Source organism: Pseudopodoces humilis, chromosome 2 (assembly GCF_049639895.1).
Source record: "Pseudopodoces humilis isolate 2021_Gansu_Grassland_sample_001 chromosome 2, ASM4963989v1, whole genome shotgun sequence".
In the NCBI taxonomy this organism is placed as follows: Eukaryota; Metazoa; Chordata; class Aves; order Passeriformes; family Paridae; genus Pseudopodoces; species Pseudopodoces humilis.
The window spans coordinates 73,329,541-73,353,112 of NC_142201.1; the positions used below are offsets into that span (position 1 = coordinate 73,329,541).

At 42.0% G+C, this 23,572-nt stretch overlaps 1 protein-coding gene across 3 annotated transcripts in view; it reads left to right on the forward strand.

Annotated features, from left to right (window-relative positions):
• The first annotated feature begins 7,672 nt into the window (after window positions 1-7,672).
• The window catches only part of GUCY1A2 (guanylate cyclase 1 soluble subunit alpha 2), a 148,860-nt gene continuing 132,960 nt past the window's right edge, over window positions 7,673-23,572 (forward strand). For 2 of the 3 annotated variants that reach the window (XM_005516229.3, XM_088069016.1), the window contains exons 1-3: window positions 7,673-7,933; window positions 22,139-22,200; window positions 22,669-22,790. In XM_005516229.3, the coding sequence (XP_005516286.1) occupies window positions 7,673-7,933; window positions 22,139-22,200; window positions 22,669-22,790 (445 nt within the window). Of the gene's footprint in view, window positions 7,934-22,138; window positions 22,201-22,665; window positions 22,791-23,572 lie in introns of all 3 variants that reach the window. The other variant, XM_088069015.1, reaches the window with a different exon arrangement.

Sequence of the window (23,572 nt, forward strand, 5' to 3'; positions counted from 1 at the left end):
GAGGTTAAACAATTAATTAAGTTTTCAAGGACTAATGGTACAAGAGAAGAATTGAAGGAATAGAAAAGTGGATTCTGATCGGGTGCTAAAACTTAAGTCCATATAATAAATAAACCAAATTTTGCAATGCTTTCAAATATTTCTCTAGAGCATTAGCAATGTTTTAACCCAAGTATCCACAAGCACCAGCAAGTTAGATAGCTGAACATCTGGAAAGGGTTCTGTACACTATTAAGTACATAAAACCACCGTGCACTACTAGGCAGAGACAGACTGAAGCTCATGCTGAAGATTCATGTGATGAAAGAGGCTGGGACAGTCATTGTAAGCAGCCACGTACATTACATTTTACTGCTCGAAGAAGTTGCTTTCACAACAAGATCATTTGCTGCCTCTTGGAGAAATAGAATAGATTTTATTACAGTAGATTGCATCTGGATGCTCAACAGGATCTTTCATTTGGACAGCATTTTGGCTGACTCTGTTTGTGAATAATATCCTGTGGGTAGATATGTTAGATAATTTTTCATTTGCTCAGGCACTATCTTAATGATTTCTTATAATCTACATCTACAGGTATAAGCATGTTCTTTCCCTCTCCTGTTGCTGAAACTACATAAAACTTCTTTATTTCTTTTTGGCCTTCACGGAAACAAATCTTTACAATAATCAAAAGAATTCAAAGAAGCTTCCAAGAGAAACTCTTCCCAGTCCTTGCATGATACAAAGTTTCACTTTTCAACAAGTCTGGGTAAAATATAGTGGGATTTCCTGTCATTAAGGTAAAATAGAAAAAGGTAATCTAATCAGACAAGATGTCAGTGTGAATTAATTTTAGACCAGTTGGTAAGGTGGTACTGCCACATTGGTGGCAGTAATTTACATTCTGGAACTTTTAAATTGGAAAATACCTGGTGGAAAGTGTCAGTTTGTAAAGTAACAAAAGTGTGCAGTGTTTGTGGAAAGGACCAGCTTGCTCAGACAAAACAAAAGAAGCTGCAGCACGACACTCTGTGCCATGTACACTGGCTTGGCCTCCTTTGGTAGAGCCCACTGTCCTGCTGCCAGCCAGGTCCTGGTGAGCTACTACAGAAAGCCATCCTTACACAAGCTCTACTGTAGGCTCGCCACCTCCCAGATGCTGTGCACCACTGCTTGCCTAGAAAACTGCTCCAACAGATCAGGTTCAAACCTAGCCAAACCTGGTCAGTACTTTGTAATTACCCTGATCTTCCAGGACTTGTCTGTTAACTCCTTGCTTTTGCTTCCAGAGCTGCTATGTGCTTTCCTGGTGCTTCTGGGAACCACAGGGCTGCCTAGAGTGTGCCATGGGAGAGACCACCGAGGGGAATTTCTAGAAGCAAGCCAGAGGACTGGGAGAGTCCTGAGGGACACCCTGCCTCATGGGCATCAACTCTGTCTCTCCTCTGGAAAAAAGGCAGTCCTAGCAGATAGCTCAGGAAATTTGAGAGTCCTGGTTTAGTTCAGCCTCTGTCTGGAGTATAAGAAGCTCTTAAAGCTCTTTCCATTTTGCATCCTCACGTTGTACAACGAGTGGAAGGAGTTTCTTCAGAAGTCTGGAAAACATGTCTATTTGAACTCCTACTATGATACAGAAGGTGCTTGAAAGCAAATTGGTTTAATTTCATAGGTAGGTATGTACCATTGTATTTTCTTTGGATTAGACTTGCTGATGACATTGATATCCTTATAAAAAACTGCTTATAGCAGGAAGTATGTCTGGGATAAATACGTTTCCAAAAGTGGAAACAAACTGGCTCTCTGTAGGGAGCTGTTGTATAAACAGTGCCTTGGCAAAGCTGTGAAGACTGCTGGGGTGAGGTAGCTCTAGACCATAAAAGATGCTCATCAGCATCTTCCTGTTTAAGTGTTTTAAATGAATTTGGATGGGGTTTATAGGTGACTCTGAGGCAGAACTTATGCTGCCCCTGCTACCTGGTGTCCTCAGGGTAAAATACTCAGGACACAGAAGAAATGCTGATCAAGAAAAGGTTCAGTCACCTCACTCAGTGCTAAATCTCCCTCTTTGTGCAAGTGGAATGAAAATAGGAGATTTTGAGTGCCGTGCTACAGTTTTTATTTTGCAGTTTATAATTTTTTAGGTCTGAATGTTTAGCCAGCTGAGTGTTCTTTCTAGACAATTAAAATTGTATGCCATCACTTTTCCCTTAGATTTGCAATCTCATTTTGACCTACTCATCTGAGTCAAAGCACTGTTATTTGGGCATTCTTATTTTTCTCACTCCATCAGTGATTTTCTTCACCTTTTTTAATTTTTTTTTTTTTTGGTGTATGAAATATTAATGATGTTAATATACCTTAGCTCTTTCCACTGCCCTGACATCAAGTTTTCATCCTATTTGGCAAGTCAGTAAAGTGAAATCCCCGAATTTACAAATGGATCTGATGTTGTCCATTCATGTTTCCAGCCAATTGATCCTGAATAAAGTTGTCATGAAGTTAGATTAGGCAACAAGGAACTCCTGATTCTGCTATTGATCTGCTAGGTGGTGTGAATCTTGTGGTATATCACCAGTGCTTTGTTTACTTTTCTCGTCCACGAGAAAGAAGTCCTAATACTGTGCTGAGGGTCGCAGATGAAAGATATTTTATGAGCATTAAGACACAGATTCTTCTGCTTTCATTACACAATATCTCATCTTGCAGTGTAAAACAGATTCATTACTGCTTCAGTAATATGCTGGACTCAAACATAACCTGATGACTAGAACAACAACTTAGACGGATGTGAATTTGCTGCACCTTGCACATAAACTGTATTTCTGAGTAGCTGAAATATAGAATTGATTTGTTTTTTAGGCCAGCTGTAATTCAACAGATCATTAATAACGAATGGCAGAATGCCCCAGCCATCCTTCCAGGCACTACTCCAGACGGAAGTCATTGGATAAAGAACAGGAAGGTTTGGCAGAAGGCGAAAAAAGAATAAATTCGCTACACATCATTCATTTTGCCTGACTGCAATAAAGTAATTTTAACACAATGTTGTCACAGGATAACGGTCTCCTGCTGCTTTAGAAATGCTTTGCAGAACAGATGTTTACTTTCTCTGTGGGGAGACATTGATCCCGTGACAACAATCTTTTCTATTAAAGCAAAATTAAGTACTTATAGGTTCAGCAGTACTATAAAAAAGATTATTATAAAAAGCCATATAATGTAATAGGTGAAATGATATGAACTATATATGTGATATATGTGATATGTGCAACTAATGCCTAAGAGGGATTAGTTCAAATACTTTCTTTTAGCAGCTTTGCAAGCAGCATTTTCTCAGCAAAGGCAGATAGGACAACACAATGCACTATGATGAAGTTGTTTTTGTTATTTTAATCTTCCAAGGCTGTGTGAGCTGCAGAAAAACAGCATTTGTGAATAAAAATAATATCAAAACTCCAGCATATAATGTCTGATGAGAAATGCATAGTTAACAGCAAATAAATAAAAATCATGAATAATTATCAATAAACACACTGTAAATAATAGAAATTAAAGACCATGTATTTTCTGCCAGGACTGAACTCAGTTTTGTGAATTTTGCTCATCAGCACTAAGACAAAAATATGAAAATAGATAAAAATGAGGAAACATTTGTGATTTTCATAATATTTTCCTTAGAATCATGGAGACGGAATCATTTAGGTTGGAAAAGTCCTCTAAGATCATCAAGTCCAACATTTGACTGATCATAATCTTGTCAACTAAACCATAGTGCTAATGCATCACCTCCCTGGGTTTGTCCAATACGATGCTTAACCAATCTTTCTGTGAATAAAAATTCTTCCTGATGTCCAGCCTGGATCTCTCCTGGCACAGCTTTAGGCTTGGTTTTCTTGTCCTGTCACTTGTTGCCTGGCAGAAGAGGCCGACCCCCACCCTCCTTTCAGGCAGTTCCAGAGAGTGATGAGGTCCCTCCTGAGGCTCCTTTTCTCCAGGCTAAACACCCCCAGCTCCCTCAGCTGCTCCTCACAGCACTTGTGCCCCAGAGCCTTCCCCAGCTCCGCTGCCCTTCTCTGGACACGCTCCAGCCCCTCAATGTCTTTCTTGCACTGAGGGGCCCAGAACTGAGCACAGCATTTGAGGTGTGGCCTCAGCAGTGCCGAGTCCAGGGGGACGGTCACTGCCCTGCTCCTGCTGGCCACACCACTGCTGATCCAGGCCAGGATGCCATCGGCCTTCTTGGCCTCCTGGGCACACCCTGGATCATGTTCAGCTGCTGTCTAATAAGAAGCGTAATTATGCATTAGAAATTGTAAAATAATTAAAAGTACTCTATTTTTTATCTGAAATGTCTGCAATATATGTGGGACACATACATTTCTCTCTGTTGTAGTAAGAGAAAAGTTGCATTGGCATTCTTTTAGTGAACCTTATTCATTTTACAGACGTTCTGCTACTCATCCAATAATGTGCCAACTACAAGCTGGGGCTGATGAAACATGTATAAAAGAAGATTTGTTCTCTTATGTACTGTAAATGTCTAAGTCTATGGGCTCTGAAAGGCATTTGACTGTCAGATGAAGCAACCCCTGTGGTATTTAGCTTTTGCCAAGATTGTGTCTGGATCAAGAGAAATAAAATGAGAATAATTAACTGGGGACTGAATTACTTGTTTGCTCACCAGACTCACCTCCAGAATCTGCATCATCTTGGATCTTCTGCTGTCCATTTCTATTTAGCTCGAGACAACTTATGATGGTGTTTGGTAGTTGTCCAGCTGGTTCCTCTGTTCAGTTCTGTGCACTTCATATCATGAATCCCAAACAGTTGCAGTATGCAGACTACTGATATCTTTAGTAACTGTACTGGGCAAGTATGAGGCTTACTTTCACAAACTTTAAAGGTTGTATCTAATCAGACTAGCCAACACTATATCCAGGTTTACTCTGCTTCATCTGAAGGAAAGAATACTTGAAGAACCTAATGGCATTTTTTGCTGAGTTGTAAACTTCAGTATCTAGATGTTGAAGGAAAATGTCTTTTCACACTATGAATGTGTGACATTTTCACACAAAATGTCTTTTCACAATTCAAGTACATTTGGTTATGATGTCCTGACCTCAGGAATAGTCACTGAGGCAGAGAATTTTCCTTTCCACTTCAGGATCACTGTATTATAGACATAAAAGGAATATGGCCATGAAGAGCATGAGGAAAGTAATTTTTAAAGCTGCAAGGGTAACTCAGAAGCACTGTCAAATGCTCCCAAGAAGTTGCATTGGGAAATACTACTTCAAGAAAAAGAGGAAACTGAAGACTTAGAAGGTGTCATTTTTGTCATGTTGAAACCCCTTTCCTTAGTGCTGAATAAAATGCAAAATGCCTCCAAGAAAGTTGCTTATCCTACAGCTGAAGTGCTGCACATGGAACCAGTTGACACTTTGGTATTTTAGCAGTTTAGAACTTATAAATATGTATTTACATTTTTCTGTGCTAAACTATGTGGCTCTTACCCAGTTTGTCACTGTCACTGCATCAGCCAGGAAACCAGTGGTAGTTTGCTTCACTGAGGACTGCATGAAATGGTCTATGAGAAGGAAGTAAATTTAATGGAAACTGGAGCATGTAAAGAATGTTTACATCTTAACACAGAGTACCCTGTGCTAGGGATGATGTTTAGCACCACAGGGCACCTTCCAGACCCCTTAGTTCCTGAGTCCCCTCAATGGTGGGAGCTTGGCCTGTGGGCCAGCATGGGCTTGTGCAGCAGGTCTTGTGGAATCTGTGAAAATTAGGATTTCTTTGGAGGGAAGAAGAAAAAAGCAGAGTGACTGTTTCACCTCCCTATTCTCAGATACTTGATAAGTACTGTTAATCACTCGACAAGGAAACACACAGGAGGACAACAGATGTGAAGGTTCATGTGTGAACTACCTGCATGTGAAGTCATGCCTTATTCATGTCTGTGCATCACCAGGACTGCAAAAAGAAAGTCTGTGCATCCCAAGTGGAATACTTCCTATGGCAACAGAAGGTAGTATGGAACACTCTGGTTTTACTACACATCCTTTCGAGCCACAACCTTCAATCATCAGACTCCATATCTATTTATATTTAAAAAAAAAAGACACTACACGAGTCAAGGGAAACAAGGATGACACACTGAAAGCAATGTCCTGGCAAAGGTTGTTGTGCCCCAGTTAAAAGCAGCATGCTCAGCCATAGACCTGTGCCCCCTCTGAGAGCAGACACTGGCTTGTGCTGCCTGGGGCCATGCTCAAATGCTCCTTCATACCTGTAAATCCCTAGTTTCTTCAGTGAGTCCTTGTTTAGGCTGCATTCAGACATTTAAAAGGATAAGGCTGTAAAACATGTCATAATACAGTGAAGAGGTAGAGAAAAAACTATCTAAAAATCATTGCCTTTTACAATAAGTTTTGTTTGAACAAAGGGAAAGTAATGACAAGCTGTCTTCAATGATGGTAGGACGAACCACTTCAGCTGAGATCACATTTCGTTGGAGCATTTTTGCTGAGGAGAAATACATGGGGTTATCACGATTGAAACTATAAAGGCGTCTTTAAACTGTCATGGGTAGGGAAAGTTGGGAAGGAGACACCTTGTGTATCATCCGGGATCGAAGCTCCTCTGCTCTGGGTCCTCTAGCCCAGTCCTTCCTCCCCTTGCCAGGGCTGTAGCATGGGAATGAATTTAGTTTCTTTGCTGTTTAGGACATGAACTACAGTGTTAACGTGAGCAGTGTTTGCACAAAACCGACAAGTTTTGCTTCTGAAACCTGATGGCCGGCATTCTGTCTCCCCAGTTCTTTAAATTAATTTATTTCTTAAGCTTCAGCTTCCCTAATGTAATTCCAAAAGTTCGCTGGCGGGGAGGGCTGGCAGGAAGCGCGTACCGGCTTCCCCGGCCTCCGGAGCTGCCAGGGAGCTGTCCAGCACCGCGGCGGGACTGGCGGCGGCGGCGCCGGGGCGGCAGCCACGGGAGGGCCCCGGGATCGTCCCCAGTCCCCGCGCTGGCACCGCCGCTCCCCGCGGAGCCGTGCGGGGCTACCGGGCCACCTCTGCTTCCCCTTACCCCAGCTCCAAAGCGCCGGGCTCAGAGCGGAGCGCCCTTGCCGCCCACCCGGCAGCGGCGGGAGCGCGGGCTGCGCGCCGGCCCTGCCCTGGGCCCGCCCCGCTGGGCGCTGAGGGCATCTCCTCGGAGCGGGGCGTGCGGCCGGCGGGGCCGCGGCGAGCGGGGCCGGGCGCGACAGGCGGCGAGTGGGGCGGGGGAGGCGGGAGGAGGAGGAGGAGGAGGGGGAAAGGGCTCCAAACAACACGTGATCCCCGCGGAGCAGCGAGGGAGCCGGGGGAGGGGAGAGCGGGGCGGGCGGCCGAGGCAGAGGAGGGCAGCAGGCACAGCGGCTGCCGCCCCCCCCGCTTTAAAGGCTCCTGGCGCGGCGAGGCGGGGCACCCGCGCTGCCGGGCCGGAGCGGAGAGCCGCGGAGCGGGGCAGCGCCGCGGCCTGCGCCGGCCCCGGCTCGGCGGCTCTGCCGCTGCCCCCGCCCGCCCAGGGGCACCCGCGGCCATGCGAGGCGGCCGCCCCCGCGCCCGCCCAGCTCGGCGCTGCCCGCCGCGGCTGCCCGCCGCCCCGCGCTGAGCCCGCCGCCGCCCCGCGCCCGGCCCGCGGCACCATGTCCCGCCGCAAGATCTCGTCAGAGTCCTTCAGCTCGCTGGGCTCGGACTGCCCGGAGACGAGCCCTGAGGAGGAGGGCGAGTGTCCCCTGTCCCGCCTCTGCTGGAACGGCAGCCGCAGCCCCCCCGGCCCCGCCGACACCCCCTTCGTCGCCGCCGCCGCCGCCGCGGCCAGCGACGGGGCGCGCCGCGCTCCGCGCCGCCGGCGGGTCAACCTGGACTCGCTGGGCGAGAGCATCCGCCGCCTGACGGCCCCCGCGGTGAGTGCCCCGCGCCCGGCCCCCGCCCCCGCGGCTGCTCCGGGGCGTCGGGTCCCTGTCAGGAAAGAGGCGGCCGTGCCGGCGCCCCGCTCCCGGGTGGTCCCGCGGGGTCGCTGGAGCCCGCTGCCTCTCCGTGCCCGCTCCGGCTGCCGGCTGCCAGCTCCGCAAACCTGCGGGAGTACGGCTCCCGGCAGCCCGGTGCTGGAAATCGGATCGGGAGTCAGGCTTAGGCGCAGCTGCCACTTTGACTGGGTTTATCATTTGTGCCGAGTCTCTTTCTGAATGAAAACAAAGTCATAAAGTGCTTATGACTGGCACTAGCAACGGTTTTTGGTGGGTTTTTTTCCAATATATAAAAAGTTACGTCTGTATGATGCATGGCGTGCACTTTGTTCCTGAATAGTGGGGGAATACGAACTTCTTACATTTGTAGGGCTTCTCTGTACTGAATAGGGTAAAACAAAGTTCTGGCTGTGCGTTTGGAAATATTTCAGCAACAGATTTCCCTGTGCCTCATGGATGTGCAGACATTCCTGACAGATCAGTTTCTTTAAAGTAGACTTTGAAATCCACGACTTAATGATTGGATAGCTGCACCTGTACTTGAGAGTCAGACCTATTGTCTGTGTACTGTTAACATCAGGAGTGAATTCAGGGAGAGCCCGCAACATATGCTGGTATAATTTTGTAAGACTGACATCAGTGTCAGGAGTTCTCGTAGAATAGCATAAAAAGGAAGGTTTTTCTCCAGCCTTTTTGTTACGATTGTGCTATACTCCTGTACATATATCTGTGGTCATTGCTAAAATTTCCTGCTAAAGTTCCAGCTGCAACTGAATGTTTGCTAGGTCTGTGAGATAGTTTAATATGTTTAAGCATGAACCATTAAGGGCAACAAGTAGTTTTGATCTGCAGGACCACTGTATCTGCTATTGAGGCATCAGATAGCTTTTTTTTATATTATTAGGCAGCTCGGCAAAATTCCGTATGAGTTGTATCACCATCAACTCTCAGTTTGCATTGGTTTTAATACAGTCTTTTCTCTTTGGAGTTTAAGTGCTGGACAGGAGTAGACAAGCTGTTTAATGGGAGTTTTAGTGCATGAAATAGTTATCCAGTTGCAGTTAAGACTTTTCTCGTTGATTTTTTCCCTCTCCACTGGGAATCTGGTCTTATAATGCTGATATTAATAGATGATATTTCAGGTGACCTGTCTTGTTTTAGTATATTAAAAAAAAAGAGATGCTATTTAATTTGATAGTAATGCAATGGTATAATTAGAGCATATGTTACCCCAAATATTTGAAGTATTCAGAAGTAGTTCAGTGCAGTATTTTGAGGTAACCTTAGTATTTGTGTTTTCTAAGCTTTGACTGTTACCTCCAGTATTACATTGCTATAAAAGACAATTACAGTTTTACAGAAAAGTTGTTGAATTTGTTTCTGAAATAAAGACATTCCTTTAATTAAGAACTGAATAAAACTGTGATGAATCCAAGTCCTCTTTCTTCCCTTCTCGCAGAGAAATTTTGTTTAAGAATGCAAAAATTTCACCTTACTTGGTTTTCATGTCCCAAACAACAGCTTTCATGGTTTCTGTGGGAGGTAATTATGGCAACTCTTGTTGCCAAAAAATAGACTATTTAAAAATTTTAATGTGATACACATTACTTAAATTTTACCTTTTTTATCTTGGCATTGTAGCTACAGCTTCATTCCCATCTTACACATTTTGGCATAATGTCATTAAGTCGAAAAAGTCTTGTTGTCCTAGTCTTGGTTTAAGAAAAGGACCAGGTCCCCTGCCTTTTCATTTTTCACTCAGAGAAACCACTATTGAGATGCTTTTTTATTCTGGTGCTTTCTTACTGAGTTCTGTGATACTGAATATATGCCTTCATGCAACAAGTCAAGTTGCCATATGTCTAACACTTTGGATCTGATTATTTTTTCACATCTTCTGATATAAATCAGGAATAACTTTAATTAGGAGTAAAAAAAACCACACTTTGCCTATAAAATTGATTCAATAGGATTCATTTACGTTGTTTGTTAAATTAGAAGGCAACTCTGAAGGGAGCACTGACAGATGTTCTTTCTAAACAAAAAGCTCTAATACTTTTTTATAAATAGATCTTCATTCCATATCTCATAATACTCTCTGTTCTGGGGTCTCTGTTAAGTGTATAAACATATTTATGTACTTACAGATGTATATACTATATATCTAGCCTACAAGGTTTATTGTTGTCTCTTCAAACATGAATGCAGCAGTTATTTTTCCTCATCCCAACTTTCAAAGTTGAAATATGCTACAGGTTCCTGATGTTTATACTTAGCTATATTTTTTTGTGCTTTCCTTCAGCAATGACTAGGATTGAAGTGCTCGATAAACTATTGTTTTGTGTTTTCACTGAAGAAATATTATGTGTGTGTATTTAATACTATTGTACCATGCAGAGAGTTCTCAGTGGTAACAGGAGCCACTGAGAGCTGGTCTGAGCATGTGGAGAGCTTTGAACAGAGCAGGAAGGAGTGGGAATCCAAGGTGAAAAAGAGCTTTAGGTTACCAAGAGGGCTGACCATAGAGCAGAGCAGCAAGAAGGCTGTGCAAACAGGCTGCTTCTTAGGAGTGATAGTCCAAAAATGTATATGAAATGTATCTCCTGTGCAATTCATTCATGAGATAGTACAGCTGTACTGTCAATTGTACGAGATTCTATAGAATGAAATGCAGTAATGAACTATTTGAGATGTATTACGCTAAAATATTGCTAAAATAAATGACTGCATTTTTTTATCACTTATAATCTTCATCTCTGTTTTAGCTGAGTATGACTTTGCACAAACGTTACTTTTTTGTGGAACTGTGGGAAAATATCAAAAAGTGAACCTTGCTGTGTTGCAGCATTGAATCCACCCCGTTCTTGCTCCCGGACAACAGCTTCTGGCACTTTCCAGCAGGCACAATATTCCACTTTTTCTTTTATATTGATTATTGGAGATTTTTTTTCCCTACTGTAGTTATACTAGAGGATGTAGGGATCTGATCCTCAATCAGCACATCATTTTATGTTCCTGTGGGTTGGTAAATGTTTCCCAACACGCCTGGATGGATGAAGGATTGCTAGTGTTCATCTGGAAAGTGCTCACTGCAAACCCTCTCTTTTTTGAGCGTGAGAACTAGAAAGATGGTAGGGCTCAACTCCCACCAAAACAGCTTTGTAGTTTGGGGAAAAGTGTGTGGTGATGAGACCTGCATGCACATCCCGCTGTTGGCATTGGTGAGTAGGCTGGGGAAGCAGGGTGTATGGGGCAGGGAGGCTGAGCAGCAGCAATGCAAGGAGACGAGCTCTTCTGTCACAGCTGCTCTCAGCAAACTAACTGTGCCTGTCCTGAACAAGTTGCTGCCCTGCTGCCTCCCCCAGTACCAGTTTGCCGCGTAGCCAAGTGCCCTGACATCAGGAAGGTGGAGGCACAGCCTGGCACCGTGGGGTCGGGGAGCTGTGCTCAGTACCTGGGTGTGAAGATGATGGTTGGTGGGACCACACTTAGCTGCCCAGTGCAATACACCCCAGGCTGTGCACACAGCTCTTGTGGCTCCATCGGCTCACGAGATCCTGGCAAGAGTGCTCCCTGCATATTGCCCTGTGACTGTCTCTGCCCTCTCACAGCCTTTGATCACTGTGATGTTCCCACAAGGCTGAGTAATTGTGAAGACAGCTCCTATCCATTCTAACATGCTCCTAAATCACATTCCTGAGAGAACACAGATGTCCCTCTGTCCTCCTTCATCTGAACCGCTGTCGAATGGTCTTTGGTTATGCACTCTGATCAGAGAAATCTGGAGCCAGATCCAGCTGCTCTCAAAACAAACAGTTGCCCTTGTCACCAGGCTGGGTTCAGTTTATTTGAGATAAATAATAAAATGTTGGGAACTTAATAGGGACATTGATTTATGACCTTGTTTTTAAAATATAACTCTGTAATTATATGCGCATCACAAGCAAATTTAATGGTACATTCTCCTTTTGATTCCAGCTTCGTTATTGTGTTCCATTTTAAAGGATGAATTTTACACCCACAAAGACATAAATTTTGATTAATTATGAGTAAAGAACATGATACTATATTCTATTCATTATCAAAATAATATTTTCTGCCCTTAAGAGCTCTGCTATAGGGGAATGGTATCCTGGAATGAGTTGACGTAGCTTTATTCTTTAAAAGTGCAGTTTAGTATGTTACTGAATGCTAGTTCCTTGCAGCAATTTTCACATTTGCTCCAGTTCTGTCTTGACTTGTATCCAATACAAGGCTGAAAATAGAATCAAAATCAGAAAAACATAATTTGTCACTGATTTGAAAAGTCAAATACTCTGCTCCTATCTAAGAGGCATAGGCTATCCCTAAAGGAGTTGAGAGTGACTGGGCATGGATTAAGAGGAGTCTGTGTACCCCTAAACCCTGCACTGATCTTTCTGAAACACAGATTACAGTGTAAGAAGCATTAAACTGACTAACACTTCCATTTGATTTTATTTTCTGAAAAGTCAATGTAACGCATCACTTATAAAACTGTTAAGTGAAAATCACTTCTGTTACACTTTCCTGTTCATTTAGAATTATTTCTGCTATTCTTTAAAGCCCTAGTTTAAAACACATTGAAGTAAGAACACTTTTTTCTCTGTTATTTAGGAAGCTGCTACTGGCTGCCGCCAAATAGTTTGAATTTAAGAACTGTCTTTTTGAATACAGCCCTTTTGCTGCCAGTGGAAGAAAAGTGAATATAAAGGCAGTCATTTCTGTTTGTGTGTAGGCTTATGACTTATGTCACAGAACTACTGTAACTTCAAATTGCTTAATTGCAAGTGAATCCTCCAGTGAGCGGGGGTGGGGTTTTGGCAGAGAAGTTACAGTGTAGCAGCTTATATCAAACGTGGCTCCATCATAAACCACCACTTAGTGTCCGTGAATACTACTCATTTTACTGGCTTTCTACTTCTACTCCCTTAACAAGTTGCTGCCCCTAGCAGGAGAGGTAGGAAATTGATTTTTGCATAAGATTTTGGAAAAAATTTGCACAAGTATTCTGAGCTCCTAATGACTTACATTAACACATTACATATAGCTAAGCTCTGCTGTTGTAGAAATGACTTCTGCCTGTCTTTCTGAATGAAATAAGGTGATGTCAAATGATACCCGTATCAGTGCTGTGATGAGGTTATTCACTTAGTAGCCCAGGCTGGATCAGCTTTTTATTTGAGTAACATCCTTCTCAAGAATGTGGGTGTGAGGCATAAAAATGGTGGAGAGGCACGTTCTGTGAGAAACTTCTAATTTCTAATTTCAGCAGACAGACAGAACGATTTATTTTTTTTTTGGAAAGTATAATAAAAACAGACTTTTGGCTAGTATCTTTCAACTTAACACAGACAAGTCAGTTTTATAGAAGGTCATGCAAGCAGTCTGTAGTCAATCAATCTGTTATTTCATAGCCTGAAATAGAGCTGTGATGTCTTAAACAGGAACATTCAGGAAAGTGTCATCAATACGAACATCACAGTGGGTTTTAGTTGTTTGTCTTGTTCAGTAGTTTAACATCTGATGCAAAGAAAATTCAGCTTCAGGAAATGAAATACTAAAAAAATAATCTGCACCCAAGGGCCTGCAGCATTGTATTGACCTTGATAAAATTTTATTGAGTGTGAGTTTAAGTATTTGACATCTAATGCTTAGACCAGTCTTAGTAATACTGGCTTTCTTAATGTTTGTGCAGTTTCAGGCTGAATCTTAACTTCCCTGCAGTGCTTGGAGAAAATGTGTCTCGGAAACACTCATACGTTGCAGACAGGTTTGCTGCCTGGAAGCAGGGAGCATATCCCTGCTGGGGAATAGGCTTGCCCACGGGCAGATCTGACAGAGCAGAGCGTGGCAGCACTAGTGGTTATCCCCCAAAATTGATCTAAATTGCTTTGCACTTCTCTGCCTCTCCCTTGACCAGAATGGGCAGGTGCAAATAGAGAAAGACATAAGGGAGATGAGAATGTCATGATCATTAATATATGCCCCTATGAAAGCAATGAGCCTTCATGGCTGCATCAAAATGAGCGTGAATGTCCTTCATTTGAAACCATTTGAGCAGAGCCAGTCACCACCTCCCAGCAGTTGGTTGTACTCTGATAAAATGCATAATGTTAATACAGAGGAAAGCCTTCTCTTGCCTTCTTCCTCTTGTGCTAATGTTAAAGGCTGCTATGAAGTGCTTTGAGCAAAAGAAATTATTTGTCTTGTATCCAGATTCTTTCTACATGTGTCTGTTTGCCACCTTTCAAACTAAGTTTCAGAATGAAGATGAAAACCATCTGTGGTTTGTCCATAGGTTTCAAAGGGATAAATACCTATGCAGAGCTGCATATGAAATTAAGTCCAGTTACACTGGGGAAATTGGTTCTTCTTCTATCTCAGCAGGAAAAAATCCTTGAAAAGGACCGACATATAAAGCTTTTCATTTCCTATCAGTCTGCTGGAGTAGCACTGATGATTTTATGTAGTAGATATCGGTTGCATTAAAAGATGAACAGGTAGCATTAGCAATAGATCATCTATTATATTCGTACTTACTGAACACATTCTCTCTGCAGCACAGAACAGTTCTTCTGTCCATTCCAGACCAGGCTGAAATTCAGAGATTAACAAAGTGATCACAGCTGGTGTTATAAGGGATAGCACCCTGAGATATTTATCCTTCACTGTCAAGGAGTTAGGCTACATGATCTAATAGGCAATTTCCATCCATAATGTCTGTGATTCTTCTAGCTGAAAGGCAGCTGGGGATGCAGAACTTACAATTTCTAATCATTATTTAGCTTTGCTTTATTTCTTCACAGTGTTTGAATTGTAAATATGTTTGCATGAAGTAGTATTGAATAAAATTATTAATCTCAATTTTATTTATTAACTTAAGGCAATTCTCTGATGTACACAAGTATTTCTCTGTGAAGAGGACCCCAGTTTGTATGAACGGAGGAGCAGAATGGTCTCAGGTTTATTTGCTAGTCGCACTGAGCTTGGCTGGTGCACCCTTGCACGGTCCCGTCTGGATCATCGCGAGCTGTTGCAGGCAGCTTGTTTTGCCTCCAGCTGTCAGTCACCCTGCCCTGGATCGCCAGACAGTCCAGTCCTGGGGATTATGCATCTTCCTTTCCTGATACCAAATCTGCTGCTAGTCATGGAGGTCTGCAAGCAGGGGCTGCTTTTATCTAAAGTACAAACATCTGGAATTGGGAAGCTGGTCTTCATGAAGAAAATATATTTTTAGCTCAAATAGAAGCAGTTAAAAAATGAGCGCACCTTAAAGTGTTCAGAATCTAGAGAGAAAATCTATAATTTTTTCCTGATCATATTATCAAAAGCACTGTTAAACTCCTAAAGGTTATTTATTTTTTAAAATTTCAGATGATTGCTTATGTGATTGTTTCTCCGTTTCTCATTTCTGTCTGTTCCCTATCATTCCATTCTTCAGCTATTGGGAATGGGACAGGGAGGGATGCTGGCTGTGCAGGACCTGCTAGGGTCCTTCCTCCTTTCTGCATCATCAGAACATTGCTGAATGCCAAAGGAGCCTTCCTTTTCTTTTTCTTTTTCTTTCTGCTTTTCCCTAGCTGCAATTTCAGTGCTTATCTCTCCACTCCTGGCGCTTGGGAGTGTTGATAAATGTTTGTCTTCAGCTGGAGCCTTGATTCTTTGTTTACAACCTCTTTAATTCAATATTTTGCTTACCAGAAGGACAGGGAGGGAACAGTTTTTCACTGCTTACATGATCATGGGGTAAATATTAAAAATACCCAGACTGAAAATGGCTGTTTTTCCATTTATCTTCTTTTGGATGGGCCAGATGCACACCTGCTCGTGGGTGCCTAGAGATCTGCAATCACCTAAGCACAAAGACTTGACTAAAATTGGTTTTGAAATATGAAAAAGGAAATGATTTTCATTAACGAATGATCACCAGCAGTGAATTTGGCAATTAAAATCATATACATCTGCTGACTTTGTGATTGAACACTTGAAATTTGAAGCATTTAAAACTTTCAGTGTCACAGTGCTGATTTGGCTGAAATCCACAGGCTCTCCTGCATGCAGGGGTACGGATTCCTCTGGGAAGGACTTTGCAACTCCCCAGGGTACAACAGTGTGAGGGAGCCCCCTGACCTGATGGACATACTTGAAGAAATTCTGATAGAAGCCAAGTGGCTTCTAGCAGAGCCTTTTATACTTTTCAGTGCTTCACCTTCCATGTTTAAAATTTTAAGCACTCAAGTTTTTAACATGAATGCTGAAACCCTTCTGAATCTCAGCTAGAAGCCACTTAGTTTTTCTGAGGGTAAATCTTTGAAACTTTGTTAGGGTTAAGGAGGAACTGTCTGTGTACCTGGCTGCTCTCTTGGAAGTGTTCTTTACAGCCTCTTTCTTCCCTGGTACCATCCAGGTATCTTAGGATGCAAAAGGAATGGCATGGAGATTTTGAAACTGCATTTATGTAAATTTAGACTGAGTCATCTAGGATACTGTGTGCAGCTCTGTCACCTCAGTGTAGGGTTTGTCTGTCCTTACTTAAACATTTTAAGATCTCGAAGTCTATAGCAATCATTCAATGTCTCTTCTAGACAAAAGAAACAAATGGGTATTTATAAAGACTGAGTCCTCAGGCACGTATTAGATACCAACTAGAGGATGAAATGAATCACTGTGGGTGCCTGCAGTTGGGCAGATGAGCCCTACTGTTTATTTCCAAAGGTGTTGCAATCAAATGAAAGACATTTCCAACAGCAAATAGCTAGAGAATAGGCTAAAATCTCTGTCCTCTGAGAAAATTGGAAAGTTTGTTTTTGATTGCCTTAGGAAAAACATTTTTAAGAAGGGATGCAGTTAAAGTAGAAGTTGTTTCCCTTTTGCCTTGAAAACCAAGGCAATGAAGCTGCAAGAAGAGAAAACTGAACTCAGAAAAAGAAAAAACCCCACAGTTTAAACTAGAATCCTTTTTCAAAAGAAATTGTCAGAGTTTAAAATCCAGTAATATTTCAAGTTCATTTAGACATATATCTTCATTAAGATTTTCTCCAGTTAGTCATAAAAGGAGTTTTGAGGAAACTATTACTCCTCTATCTTCAGGACTTGAACCAGTTCTGCCTGGAGAGCAGGATGAGATCTGGCAGGAAGGGCGCATTTCTCTAGAAGTGCATCTTGTAAGCAGTGGTGGCTGGCAGAGCAATAGTGGCTGTGATGGCAGGGCTGCCACTGGTGGGATTGCTGCCTGGTGCTGCCAAAAGCTGGGCACTCTGGTCAGAGAGCAGTGAGGTGCCAGGGGGAAGAGCTGTCGTAGATAGTCAGGCTGTACACTTCAGGGAGGATGGACAGAACTTTCCAAAGGCCCTGCAGAGCTAAGGACCTGAGCTCCATGTTGAAAGGAAGGAAGAGAAAAATAGAGATAAGCTTTGAGAGTCAAGGATGGAAACTTTCAAGATGGAGAAGGCTGGAGGTTGGTTACTGCTGACATAACCTGACATAACTAAAGCCCCTATTCCACCTGTGATTCATCAGGTACAGAGAAGGTAAAATGCCCTGTGAAGAGGTGGGAGAGATGACCTCCCTCCCTTTGGATGGGGCAGCAGATCCAGCTTAGCCTCAACCCTCAGAAGCTACCAGAAGAGGAGGCAGGTATCAGAAGCTCTCTCCTGAGGAGACAGAAGCCCTCATGTGCCAGCCTGCCGTGCTGTCGCAGGAGGCTTGCTGCTTGCCAAGGGCTTGCACATAAGCGTTGAAAAGAGGCTGCCAAAGCTTAATTATCTCTTGGACTATGACCACTGCTGCTCATCCATGTGGGCACCAGTGATGGAGCCAGGGGAGACCTTGAGCATGTCAGGAGTGACTACACAGCTCTGAGTGCAAGGGTGAAGGGCGCGAGTGCCCAGCTGGGGTCTCCTCAATGCTGCTGCTGGAGGGGGGACGGCTCTGGTTGGTGCTGGTACACCTGATATGTGGTCTGTGGCTGCGTTGGTGGTGTTGCTGGCAGGGCTGTGATCTCCATGCACATGGGGTATGCTCTGAGGGGCAAGGACTGCTGAGCAAGAATCTGACAAAGTGAGCTGAGGTCATCTCTGATTGGCTGTACAGCCTTGTGAAGGGGCCTTTAAATGATGTTTACTGGCAAAGGGGGTTCATTCTCTGAAGAAAAGAGCAGAAAGATGCAGTCTACAGCTAAACTTGAGCAGGGTGTGTAGGGAAGATGGAGCCGGGCTTTCTATGTGGATACAGCGTGGAAGAAGGATGAGAAGCAAAAAAGCTGAAAGTTGGGAGTTTAAGATCAGAATTATGAAAAGAAATGAGATGTCATGAGGGTGTTCAGGTGCTAGCACAGGTTTCCCAGGGAGGTTGTGGCATTGTCATCCTTGGAGACACTCAGAACTTGTCTGAAGAATGACCTGAGCAACCAGTTATAACTCAAATTACTTTGAGTAGGATGCTGGTCTAAAAGACCTCCAGAGGTCCTCTCAAACCTGTATGACTCATTGATTCAGTCATTTTTTTACAAATTTCTGACAATATTCTGACACATTAGGGTTAGCCATGGCCTGATGTCTGAATTCGGAGTTATTTTAGTCCTCTATTCTCTGGTATGCAAGAGATCAGTCTGAGTATCTCCAGTGTTCCCGTATACCTTATGTATCATCATTCCATATGGACCTTGGATGTGATCTGGTATGGCAATGCTTGGAATTATTTACAGTTAGGAGTAACAATAATTTGTTTTACTTTGATTTTTCCTTAGGCACATGAACTGATGTGACTGTTCCTCTTGTGATGCATACAAATATTAATCAATCTTCAAAACCAAAAGGAGTAATTGACATTTAATTGTTTAGGTAATAGTCACTGGCTTACATATACATTAAATCTTTTAATTTTAAGTAGCCATGAAGCTTTACAATCTTTTCAGTAAATAAATGGCACTGAGCACAAATGGCATTACAGTGGAGGAGGTGTGTGGTTAAAGGCTGTCTTTTACCTCCTTGAGTGGTAGAATTTTGCTTCTGGGAGAGGTCATATGTGCCATGCTGCTAGGAGAAGCATTTAGCTATTTTGCCTCCATCCAGTCTTGGTACTGGATTCAGAAAAGAGGTGGAAATGTTTTCCTGCTCATTCTCTGTCTCATGGGCAACGCGTTATCTGTAGTGGGAGAAGCAGTGCACCAAACTGCCCTTGTAGGCAGCTGTAAACAGGTGTCATATCTCTTCTCACTGTTTTGTTTAGACATGGCCCTGGTTACAGAATGACATCTGCAGCAAAATGACATTCACCAGTGATGAAATGTAGCAAACTGAGAAGGTGAGCATAGTGGCTTTTTAACGACGCACAGCAACATGCCATAATAATTCTTGTCAGAGATGAAGAAAGACTTTGTGACTTGTTGGATCAGTTTTCATTCTGGCTCTGAGCAAATTGTATTGAGCCCTGTTTATGACCTGTGTTTTAATACTAAATCCTACTTTAATCTGTATTTTATTTCTAAGATTTTATAGGAGTTGCCAGGGAAGAGCGGTGTGAGTTCATGGGGCTGTTTAGAATTATCTGACAACATCTAGGCAACTGATTTAGCTTTCAGGAGAGAAAGTTAACATGGGATATTTTTTTTTTTTCCATTCAGCACTGCAGGAGAAGGGATGATTTCCAATGAAATAAGTTCAGGACTAGGAGTGCTTGTATTGTCAAATCTTGGGGTGGTCAAAATGGTTTTTCCCTGATTAAGGAGTGCAGTATGTGTGCTGGGCATGAGAAGGACAAAGACAGTCTGTGGATGATTGCTCAGGTATTCTAAGCTGAAAAACTTCTTGAAAAGACAAAAAGCTGTTTTTCTTCCTCTGCTGTGATACCAAGCATTGCTGCATTCCATATGCTTGCTGTAAAAGCACTTTGGTACAACCAGAATGGAGATTTAATTTAGCAATCAAACATTTCTATTATTCCCTATTTCATGTCAGAGGAGTTGCCTGTGGAGTACTGATGTTCTGTGTGTAGGGAGTGGGGCTGAGGGAAATGCTGTATGGAGATGGGAAATGGCAGCTCTCACTTCTTGGCTTAAAGCTATTCTGCTTTGCTTTGTTCTGGTGTGAGAAAATACATCTCTTCTGTATGTAAAGAGTGGGTTTTTCTGCCTGCTGAGCACAGGAAGGCTTCTGAGTTTCTGTGAGAACATGCCTTTAAATATATTTGTAGCCATTAGGCCTAAAGACTTCAAGACCTGCTGTATCACTGAGAGGATGTTTTTTTGATATGTGATGGTTTCACTCATATGGTGCTTCCATTGTGTTTTACAAGAGAACATGCAATGTTTAAAGCCTTTTGGCACATGTAACTTAGCTCCTGCAGAGAAGTAAAGTGATTACCTGATACAGAGTGAACAAGAAAAACCTCTTTCAAGGTTTGCATCTATGTTGAGCTTATTTTTTGTTCATAGGCTCATAGAATCATTTGGGTTGGAAGGGACCTTTAAAGGTCCTCTAGTCCAGTTTCTCTGGAATGAGCAGGGGCATCTTCAGCTAAATCAGATTGCCCAGAGAGAGCCTCATTCAACTTGACCTTGAATATTTCCAGGAATGGGTTACCTGCCACTTCTCAGGACAACCTGTTCCAGTGTTTCATCACCCTTGCTATAAAAAAATCTTCTTCCTTAAATCTAGTCTAATTCTATCATCTTCTAGTTTTAAACCATTGCCCTTGTCCTACTGCAACAGGGCCTGCTAAAAAGTTTGGGCTATACTTATGCTTTTGTTGAGTCCATGCATTTAAATTTCAATTTTTTGCAATTTTATTTAATTAATTTAATTTTTTAATTCAAAAGTGTAGACGCTTTCTTCTAGTTTGGTATTAGAAAATAATTTTTTTGCAGTCGTACAAAACTAGTGTAGCCTGGTATACAGTTTTTTCTTCCTGCTGTCATCAGGACAGATGACTCCTGCAAACTCATGAGCAAGAGCTTGAGCAAGGTAGAAAGCTCAGCTCTTGAACTGCTGAATCTGTAGGCTGGTAAGCAAAATTTGAGACTTTCAAAGGTGACTGTGGTTTTAGAATGAAAATCTTCCAATTAAGGGGTATTTTGACTATTACTTTCTAAAACATTTAGATGTCTATTACAAAAGGCAGGAAAAGACCAAACATTTCTAAAATTTCAACGTATGTTGTTGTGAGTCTGATCAAAATGTCTGTGTGTGCTTTTGATACAGAAGAAAAGCTTATAAATCTCATTTGTGATCTCTGTCTGACTTCTGGCACCAGGTCAAAATAGACAGGTGAAGAACCTCAGATTTGATGCAAACTAGTAATTTTGGAAGAATAACATTTTGCCATAAGTGACTTGGAAAATTCAGTAGAGAAAATTACATGGATATCACATGTCCTTTATTTGGCCAAACATCTCTCATTAATTCATTCGAAATAATAATAGCCTCAGCAGCAATAATAGTAAGAAAATAAACATTTATATACATAAGTATTTTGGTGAACACCATAGTAGAGGTAATAATGCAAATAAAGAAAATTATGCATATGTGTAGTTTGGTGAACACCTATTAAAGTGAAATAGCATAGAAATGCTTGAAGCATGTAATGATTTTCTTTTGATGAACTTGATTTTCCTAGTAATCTGAAAGATGACTGAAGAGTTATAGCTTGTCAGGAAAATAAGGCAAAATAAATTGCATCTTTGTAATATTCTTTATTAGAAAATGCTGTAGGGAGCATATAGAGTTTAAAAACTCAATGCCTTTTCCTGGTGATACTTTCATCACAAAATAATGGCATTTTCTTGCAGACTATTTCAAATTAATTATTTTAAATGAGTGAGATAGTTGGTGGGTGATAGTTTTTGAGAGCTTTTTTTGAGAGTGAAGTGGCTTCTTTGTTATGTGCAACTAGCCTTACGAGCAATATTAATTATGCCACATTGTAAAATTCTTCCTATTTTAATAGTAAAGTAAGATACAAGGAATGAATAATAATATTTCATATCTATTGTTGCGATGGGCATATGGCTGGTGGAAGATAAAGAGGAGTAAAACTGGAGAAAAATAGTGCGTTAAAAGATCTGTTAATTGAACTGCGCTGCAATTCCCTAATCTCACAATTTTTAAAATTATTCTTCCATAGCCTCAGACCATTCGGCAGACTCTTCAAAAGACCCTGCAGTATTTTGAGCATCAAGTTATTGGGTAAGTGTTAATGTGAGGTAGCGAAAGGTGCATGGTAATGTTTTGCTCTGTGCTTTCCAATTCACAGCCTTACATGATAAGCTTTTTAATTTAGTTTTTAATTTTTTCTCTCAAATTCTTAGAGATACTTTGGAATAGCAATACCTAATCTGGATGTAAATGGTAAACTGCTGTTCAGTCCTGCTTCTGTACAATCCCATCAGATGACGACTGTTTAATGAACTGTAATGTTTCTTTTAAAAAGCTAATCTTTTTCAGTCATAGACTATCAGGTTGGAAAGGGACCTCAAAGTTCATCTAGTCCAACCTTTCTTTAGACAAGATGGCTCAGCACTCTCTCCAGCTGGATCTTTTAATTGCCCATCATTGGGAGATCTTAATCCTTTGCCACCACTTCTGAAAGACATTTGTTGACTTTGCATTTGATTTGTATAAGGAGTAGTTAAAACTTTTTTTTTTTTTTAGTAGTTACAGAGATGCAGAGAAGAATTTTCACAATATATCAAACAGATGCTCCTATACAGACTGCTCTGGCAATGAAGAAACTGAAGATGTCTCAGGAATTCTCCAGTGTACAGCTAATGTACTAGGTATGTGTTTTTTCAAGGCAATTTGTTTTCTTTAGTTGGAAGGAGAGTTTACTGGCCATCCTAATGCCAACAATGAAACCAGAAATTCTTGCTCCAACGACAGAAATTTAGGACATAGGCAGCAACATACCAGTGCACTGTTACTACATTTGTTTCCTTTTCTACATACATTTTGAAACTTTAAGAAAATCCAGACTTATTGTCAGCGAAGACAGTGAATGTGTATTGTGCAATACCCAGTGACCTGAGAAATTCCAAAGGCTTCTGGCAAATGGACTTGCTTCTGTGAAGGCCTTGGAATTATCTCTAATGTTTTTATAGGGGTTCTGCAGAACAGCAGACAGTTCTATCATCGGTGGGCCTGGTGAATAGAGGGCCTGAGAAACAGGGTGGACCTGAGACATGAAACATTCTGGAAACTTAAATTTTATTCAGCAAGAAGCACAACACTGAAATCTGACTGTGTACAATAATAGGAGATAAGTTTTAACTTTACATGTCAGGGGAATATGGTGAGGTGATAGTCTGATCACATTCTGGTCTTTACCATTGTATCTTGCTGACTTAAAATACTTTTGGAGGCTATGAATTGAGTATCTGTCTTTTCTACTGCAAACCGTTAAACAGACTTGGTGTGCTCTGTGAAACAACAAACATGATCTAGTTTAGAGATGACTGTGTTTCACTGACGTTCAAAATGCTTTTTTTCTTCTGCTATCCAGTGCCTTATTCTGTAAAATGCTAGGTGCTGCCAGGATGTTCTGCATGCCTCTAACAGCTGC